The following is an 8,413-nucleotide window of genomic DNA, read 5'->3' on the forward strand; positions in this document are numbered from 1 at the left end:
AAATATCATTTCTCATTACAAAATGACTAATCAAGGTACAATTACAATTAATCAAAATCAATTAGATATAGTACTTAAGAAACCAAAATATGAATCTAACACTCTTGCACATGAGTTATCATATTTTTGATTTATCACAATTGAGAAATGATATTTGCAGTTATGGAATGTGCAACCATTGCACAATTCATTTTAAAAAAATAAAGATGTGATCCACATGAAAAAAATTAATTTTTTAATAGTAGACTCTACTATTTTTCAAAACGATTATGCAGCGTTAGTACATTCTACGATTGTATGTAGTATTGCTTATCACAATCTAAGTCATGCATCCGAGAGTACTTAGACGCTTGCAACTTGAACAATTGATTTACGTAATTGGACGTAGGTTATTAGATATACAAGGAATCCTAAAATGGTCACCAATAGTATATATTAAGTTGATGATAATTAAACTCCTCTATCTTGCAAAAAAGATGTATATAAAATGAAATTAAAAAGGCATATAAATATTATAACTTACTAGTATTTGTATTTGTGGCCAAAGTATTTCGCTTTATGATTAATTAATTATATATTAGTTGCTAAATAATCATGAATCAATAAATTAAAGTATCAATTAGAAGTAGATAAAAGGTGGTTTGGTAAAAGGGATAAACAAATTAGGCATATGATTGGCTTTACCGGAAGATTAGTTGTTTAGATACTGCACAATGATAACAAAATCTAATTAATTAAGAAACTTGAAAGTAATTTTCAATAATGATGATGGTGATGATGATGGATGGATGGATGGATGGATGGATGGATGGATTAAGATTGTGATCGTCATCATGATCATCATCAGCACCTCATCACAACATAATTGGGTTTGGCAGGATTGCAGAATAATTATATAAATGCTTTGCAGCTTTAAGCTAATACAACTACTGATCATGGCTTTAAAGCTTTTAGGATACATAAAATAAAAAAAAGGCTCTCAACAGTTAGCACATCCCCTTCAAAGGAAGAGATTGAAGGGATGGGGTGGGCCTTCTTCTGCTTGTAATTTACATAAAAAATCATGTGGGACATCAAAATTAAAGACAATCCCTTCAAAAAAGGATAAATGTAATGAGAAAAGACTCGTACACGTGCTAATGCACACGGACACAGAAAGAAACGCCAAGCAAGCTAGCAGGAGCTGCACATGAAATTTATAAAACACAGTGATGGGCAGGAAGAGGAAGTTGTTGTCTGTGTTTGGCCTCCAAAACAACCAACACACAAGCAAGGGAAATCCCATCAGGATGATGTAACAAACGGTACAGGACAAGACACGTGGCCGACATGCAGATCAAGGAGACCTATGGAGGAAGAATATACCAAAAGATAGTGGGGAGAAACATGATGAAGGATGAACAGAATTGAGGGAGGATATATATATATATATATATATTTCAAATACTAGAGAGAGAGTGAGAGAGAGATTGGACCCACGATAATTAGCTAGCTAGCCTTGTTAATTTAGATAGAAGCACTCCCCACTTGCCATTGCATGCTTTTTTGTGAATTCAATCATAGAGCACAAATTTCAAGCTCTTGGGAGAAAAAGAGAAGAGACAGCTGCTTCGCTTTTCTATTCCATTTCTATTCTGTTCAAGCGGCTTATCATAATATGCTTTTGATATATTACCATGTTGACTAATACCAACCAACCACTCTCTCTCTCTCTCTCTCTCTCTCTCTCTCTGCATTCCAATACTCTTGGTGAGACACTGGGGGCCTCATTTTTATTTAGTTGGTGTGTCTCACTAGCTGATTTTAACACAAACGCATAGCCGGCCTCCCTCCCACCCCTCTTCCCTTCTTTCTCTCTCTCTCTGAGGATTATATGCATGAAATCCATTGGACGTCCGTATATATGCATCTCATATTCATGTACGCCGATGCATATATGGGTTTGTTCCTGACTTTAGGCCCCCATGTTGCTGGCTTGAATTAGAAAGTGGTCTCTCAGCTTCACCTGCCCTCTCTACTTTGTGCTGTCAGTTGGAATTCAAAGGCTAAATTTGCAGCTTTTCAATTGTAGATTAAACCGGGATGCTTTCTGGGAAGCAGACGACATGATCAGTCAGATATATGTGGTACGTCTCTCTTCCCATGATCTCCCACCCACCTGAGTGGTCTGAATTTCCAATATATTTTCCAGTATTCCTTCAGTCGTCGCAGTGCTGGGTTAACTCTGGCGGTGTAGAGGGATAATTAGTGGTAATACTGATTAATAGAAATCTTGTGGTTATTGCCGTATGATCCCACTCCAAAACCCAACCAAAAGCTCAAGGTGCCTTTTCACTCCGGTATACAGATTATAGATCATGAAGATTCTGCTATACTTTGCTAGCAGATAAAATGAAGCAAAAAAAGACTATACTGTAGGCGTTAAATAAAAAATTCCAAAAGAATATGGACAAAAGAAAGAAATAAACCCTTAAAGCCTGGGGGGAGGGGGGCTTAAAAGAAAGTTCTTTATCAATGTCAAAAAGAGTGTTAACATAAGTGGCTAAAGACCATAGCGAGTGGCATCCAATCATCCAGCTTTGAAGGCCAATCTGATAATATTGTATGCAGCGATCGAGCTAGAGTACTGACAGAAGCAATACATTTTCTGATCGTTCATGTTTAATGATGTTGGGATCTGTTAAAGCTGCCTTTTGAAAAAGGTTGCTTGGGACTTGGGAGGAGTTTGCTATTATTTTCCTGCTTAGAAGAAAAACTTGGAGGGCTTTCTCAATCTGATAAAAGAAGTATTGGGTGCTGTGCCACATTAGCGCTGTGGTTCCTTCTTTGCCACCATTTGTCTGCGAAAGCAGAGACCAAGCTAGGTTAGACTTCAACCAACCGAGTGGTGATAAATGCGCCTGGACCAACATCCCATTACCCCTTTGGAACTATAGAGCAATAGAAGATTCTTCTTTTGTCTTTTTTTTCCCTTTTCTCTTCTCCTATTGATGGGGTGGGGAAAGTTTCTTTTTCTTTTTTCCATTTTTTCCCTAAGAAACTAGAAGTATGGGCGCTCTTCCTTGTCTGAGAGTATCTATAAGTATATTTTGATGCCAAACAAATCAAAATATACTTTTCTAAGCAATTTTTTGGGGGGCATACAACCTTGATTAGGCATTGATCAACTCCAGTTCTGCTACATGTACAGTACCTCATGCTTGTAGTGTCACTAGGCTCACAGGCCATTGGCAATCAAAATATTTTGTTAATCTTTCAAATGGTTGGAGGTATTAAAAACATATTTCATTTTTTTAAGGAAGGAAAATTTATAAGTTGCAGTACCCTTCTCATTTCTCCTAGGGAAGTACTGGAATGGTTAGACCATAGAGCACTGAGGTGCATTAATGGGCATCAAACATAAATGCATTCAATTAGGAGTACTTAACATAAAATCATATCATATAGTGTAGGACCAACTTAGCTAGACTCATCTTTCCACCTAACCCCATCATATCTGTAAGTGCTAATATTACTTCCTAATTTAGAAGATATATATCGTGACTAGAGACGTGCCAGATCAGCTTTCTCAGAGTTTATGGCAACTTGGACTTGTATCTGCTAATTAATGACAGTTCAAAGTCATGAATATTAAAGCAGTCATGCGGGAATGCATGACTAAAGTTCAATGGCCAAGCCATTAAACATCATTTCGAGCACCTCGATCGGATTCTGTATGTGCAAACTATATATATATTGAATCAAATATAATTGGGTATTTTTGAACTCTTTTTATCTTAGATTTTTGATGCGCGCCTTGGATCGAGTTCAAATAACATGGTATATATCAATGGCTAACATGGTTATGTTTTTTAATATTAACATGTCTAGGTTACTTGTAAAAGACAAAGTATGATCTCGTTCCATGTCGTTCATTGTTTCTTTTTTGTTTTTTGTTTTTACAAATTAATTAACATAAAAGATTATTAAAGAAAAGTTTGTTTTGCCCGAAATAATTTCCTAGGGAAAAAGGCTAAAGGTTGTATAAGCTGTACTCCGCTGTTATATATCGCTGACACTTTTAAGAGGATTTTGTTCCCCTTAATTTCTTTTCTAACTCTCTCTCTCTCTCTCTCTCTCTCTCTCTCTCTCTCTCTTTTCTTTTTCGAAATAATTCTGATATCTGATGAACTTGCATGAAGTATATTGTGAAAAGTAGAAAAGAGTATTCTGATATCTTGTGAACTGGGTTGGACATATAATATTTTTATAAATTTTTCGAACACTAGTAAATGTTATATATATAAAATAGAGCCCCTGAATTGTTGACAACCACTTAAAAGATGAATGATGATCTGTTAACTGGTAAAAGGGACTGAGTACAGCTAGTCTGGCGGACCTCTAGTCTGGCGGACCCTTACAATTTGTTTCTGGGCATGCAAAACATGAATTATTGTATGTGGTTGGCGTTAAAATTATGTCATCTATATAAACTTAACGCTCAGGGTGTTCCGTTTCATCTTACGTGTCAGGAATTGGCACAAAAGGCTGAAACATCCTAAGTCTAATGTGTACAGTTGAACTTCAACCACATATATAATTGATTTACTTTAAAGTAACTTCTAAAGAGCAGAAACAGGTTTGCATGGTTTACTGCCCCTTTTGTGTGACTCTAACATCATCTGTTCCAGCGCATATCGCAGTAAAAAGAAGATATTCGAGTTTGGTTTGGTTTTGTTTTCTTCTTATTTCTAGATGAAACAATTCCTTCTATAAATCGAAAGGCTTGCTGGGGCTGAAAATTATGAGTTCGGTTAACAGGCCTTAATTTGTTGGATGCAAGGTGAGGTACGTTTAAGGACTCCTCGATCAGTCCTCCCCAATGTTCAGAATCTGCTAGTGAATTTCCAAGTCCATAATACTTCGAAATTCTGCATATCCTCAAGAACGATGAAACCCAACCTGTCTTTCATGTTCTCTATTTTCCCTTCTACATATTTCTATTCGGTTTTCTCTTCCCATTTTTTATTTTATTTAATTTCCTCAAACTTTGTTGCGTTATTTAGTTTGATTTGCCAAATCTGTGAGCCAAACGATGTTCGACTCAATTCATTCGAGCATATTATACTGAGTTTCTGCAGCTACTAGATCACCCTTTAGTCAAAATCTATATTTATTGGCAAGTACGTTCTAAAACACTCTCTTATATTCCCTCTTTTCTAATTGATTTTTAGTAAGTTAATTTCTTTTCTAAGAAGTTGATAATTCTCTGATATTATGATATCACTGCTTTGATTATTTTGTGAATCTTTTGTCCACGCACTTAATTTTGTGCATGCATTAATTGCATGCCAAATGTACATTCTTCTTTCTTTCTTTCTTTGACACTGTTTTCTCCATCATGAAATATGACCATTTTTTAGATTTTTGGATTTCATTTTGAAATCATCTGCAAAGGACACGTTCCAATTTTGCATATGAAGGACTGATCAAGATCTTTGCATTATAAGAAAGAAAGAACCATCATATAAAAATGAAGTTCATGAAAATTGGTACGAGGCCGGACACCTTTAACACAGAAGAAGCCACCAGGTATATATACATACTTATATATCATCGTCAGCTATCATTAACTTATTATTTGTACAGAAATCATGTGTTGAATTTGAGGGCTTATACTGATGGAGTTTGTGTTCTATATAGGACGGTGATTTCAGACTTACCTAGCGATATTGTCATACAAATTAATGATATCGTTTATCTTCTCCATAAGGTATGAACGGATATGGAATGATCATTGCATTTCTGTTCCTTAGCGATGCAATTTTTGTTTGGTTTTTTGTTTTAAATCTTTAGGGATATTGGAACGTCATTTTGTTCCATGAATGACTTCCTGTATGTTTCCCATTCAGACTACTGATCAATACTCGAGTCTTTGATCAAGATGCAAATAGAAGTAGATGTTTCATTTTATATATTATGAACACATGCAGAAAATTAATCAAGAAAGATAGAGCGTATGAGAATGATGTAAAGTAGGGAAATTAACCGGATCTCGAAAAAACCATGCATAAGCAAATCCTGAAATATGCAGAATCTTGTGCTTATAGGGTTATGTTTCTTTTCTATTAGTGTCTCTTAATCAGATCCTTGTTAATTGTGCTGGTCTTAGCTGCAGTTTCCACTTCTTCCAAAGTGTGGCCTCTTACAAAGTCTCTGCTCAGAGGCTGGCGATTCCAATAACGTTACTGTCGAGCTTCATGATCTTCCTGGAGGGGAAGAGGCTTTTGAACTGTGCGCTAAGTTTTGCTATGGGATTACGATTAATGTCAGTGCTCACAACTTTGTACCAGCACTCTGTGCTGCTAAATTCCTTGGAATGAATGAAACCGTAGAGAAGGGAAACTTGGTTCTCAAACTTGAGGCTTTCTTCACGTCATGCATTTTAGAAGGTTGGAAGGATTCCATTGTCACACTCCAGAGCACATCCAATCTACCTGAGTGGTCTGAGACCTATGGAATCACCAGAAACTGCATCGATTCCATTGTTGAGAAGGTCCTCACACCCCCAGCAAAGGTGAAAATTTTGCCTATATACACCAGAGTGACATTATTCTAATATGATGGGATTTTAAGATTATGTTCTTCTTTGGATATAACTCTTTGTTTAAGTAACTCTCTGCAGGTGACATGGTCCTACACTTATACTCGACCAGGTTACTCAAAGAAACACCAACATTCTGTCCCGAGGGATTGGTGGACGGAGGATATATCTGAGCTTGACATAGACCTGTTCCGCTGTATGATCCTTGCCATCAGATCGACATATATCCTGCCACCACAGCTAATTGGTGAAGCCTTGCATGTTTACGCCTGTCGTTGGTTACCGGACACTACAAAGCATAATCCTCTTGGGAGTTCAGTGTCTCAAACTGAAGAACTCATGGACAAATATAGGCGAGTTCTTGAAAGTATAGTGAACATGATTCCCGGGGATCGAGGATCGGTTTCAGTTGGATTTTTGCTAAGGCTTCTTAGCATTGCGCATTATGTAGGAGCCTCTCCAGTGATAAAGACAGAACTCATACGGAAATCTAGCCTGCAATTTGAGGAGGCAGCAGTGAGTGACATGCTATTTCCCTTACATTCGACCTCTGAGGAGCACTCCTACGATGTTGACTTAGTTGTGGCAGTATTAGAAAGCTTAGTGGTGCTATGGAGAAGACAGTCCCCTACAGCGGCAGAAAACAGCCAGTTTTTGGGATCCATGAGGAAGGTTGGGAAGCTCGTTGATTCTTATCTTCAAGTGGTTGCAAAGGATGTCAACATGCCAATATCTAAAATAGTATCTCTTGCTGAGGCATTACCAGATATTGCGCGGCCAGAACATGATGATCTTTACAAGGCAATCAACATTTATCTAAAGGTATCATTCAAAATATAAGCTGGTTGAACGATTGATTAAAGCAACTTGCCATGTGCTTTCAAATTATTAAAGTCCTAATGCTGTAAGATGCAGGGCCATATGATTCTTGTTTTGTCTTCTAGCTGAAAGCATTTGAATTTGATATTAGCAGCTAGCAAGTGCAGCATTACTTTAATCACTAATTTAATTTCTTCCACACATGTACAATGTGTCTCAAATTGGTAACAGGAGCATGCAGATCTGAGTAAATCGGACAAAAAGCGCCTCTGCCGGAGTCTAGACTGCCAAAAATTGTCTCCAGAGGTACGTGCTCATGCTGTGAAAAACGAACGGCTACCATTGAGAACGGTGGTGCAAGTCCTATTTTTTGAGCAAGAGAGAGGTTCCAAGGAAACTAGTTACAAGCTACTACCCTCGGAGCTGAGTCCTAGAGGAAAGCAGACACTAACTACAGTAGACAATGAGGGTAAGCTAAAACTGGGTCCAGATGAAAAATTTGGTAGAAGGGAAGGCACGGGAAGGACCACCATTTCTGGAACCACTGAAAAAGATCAACTCAAAATGAAGAGATCAGATGGGAAATTGTCCCTAGCATTGGAAAGAAATTTGACCTTTGGAGAAATTGAGGAAGTGGAGTCGGAGAAGGGGAAGGAGATTAGAGAAGAAGTAGCGCCTAGGAGCAAGTTGGATCCTAAAAAGATCATACCAAAGGGAAGCAGATCAGACCATAGCCGTGACAAAGGCAGAGACAGATAGTAAATAGAGACCATCCTGTTTCTGATTCATCTTACCGTAATTGGCTGTTGTTCTGTTACCAAAATGTTTTTCTTTTAAACTGTTTATAAGCCATTTGCATCAATTGTGTCCTGGGAAAGTTGTTAACAAGTTGGGAACGTGCTGTAACAAGGCTATGTATCAGAAGCTGCATATCACCGCAGCCAAATAGACTAATTCAGTTTCCAAACAATCCACTTGGATAAAATAGTTGGACCTTTTCACACAGATAAC

General features: G+C 37.5%; 1 protein-coding gene across 6 annotated transcripts; it reads left to right on the forward strand.

The window, feature by feature from the left end:
- Nucleotides 1–1,644: 1,644 nt before the first annotated feature.
- LOC122275037 (BTB/POZ domain-containing protein At5g47800) lies at nt 1,645–8,272 on the forward strand. Of its 6 annotated transcripts, none has more exons than XM_043083957.1 (7): nt 1,645–1,990; nt 2,072–2,126; nt 5,403–5,571; nt 5,683–5,752; nt 6,152–6,556; nt 6,665–7,405; nt 7,634–8,272. In XM_043083957.1, the coding sequence occupies exons 3-7, from the start codon at nt 5,513–5,515 to the stop codon at nt 8,159–8,161; spliced, it is 1,803 nt and encodes a 600-aa protein (XP_042939891.1). In that variant the 5' UTR covers nt 1,645–1,990; nt 2,072–2,126; nt 5,403–5,512; the 3' UTR covers nt 8,162–8,272. The 6 variants fall into 6 exon arrangements, with proteins under 6 accessions (XP_042939891.1, XP_042939893.1, XP_042939890.1 ...); XM_043083959.1 differs by having other exon boundaries at nt 1,645–1,940; XM_043083956.1 differs by lacking the exons at nt 1,645–1,990; nt 2,072–2,126 and adding an exon at nt 2,163–5,162.
- Nucleotides 8,273–8,413: the final 141 nt, after the last annotated feature.

This window comes from Carya illinoinensis, chromosome 9, assembly GCF_018687715.1.
Source record: "Carya illinoinensis cultivar Pawnee chromosome 9, C.illinoinensisPawnee_v1, whole genome shotgun sequence".
NCBI lineage: Eukaryota > Viridiplantae > Streptophyta > Magnoliopsida > Fagales > Juglandaceae > Carya > Carya illinoinensis.

What these genes read in the sequence shown, in the direction of transcription:
- LOC122275037 (XM_043083957.1), top strand. Translation starts at nt 5,513, where the DNA reads ATGAAGTTCATGAAAATTGGTACGAGGCCGGACACCTTTAACACAGAA. An exon ending in AACACAGAAGAAGCCACCAG is followed by an intron (nt 5,572 to 5,682) that starts GTATATATACAT and finishes TGTTCTATATAG; the next exon opens with GACGGTGATTTCAGACTTAC. An exon ending in TCCTCACACCCCCAGCAAAG is followed by an intron (nt 6,557 to 6,664) that starts GTGAAAATTTTG and finishes AACTCTCTGCAG; the next exon opens with GTGACATGGTCCTACACTTA.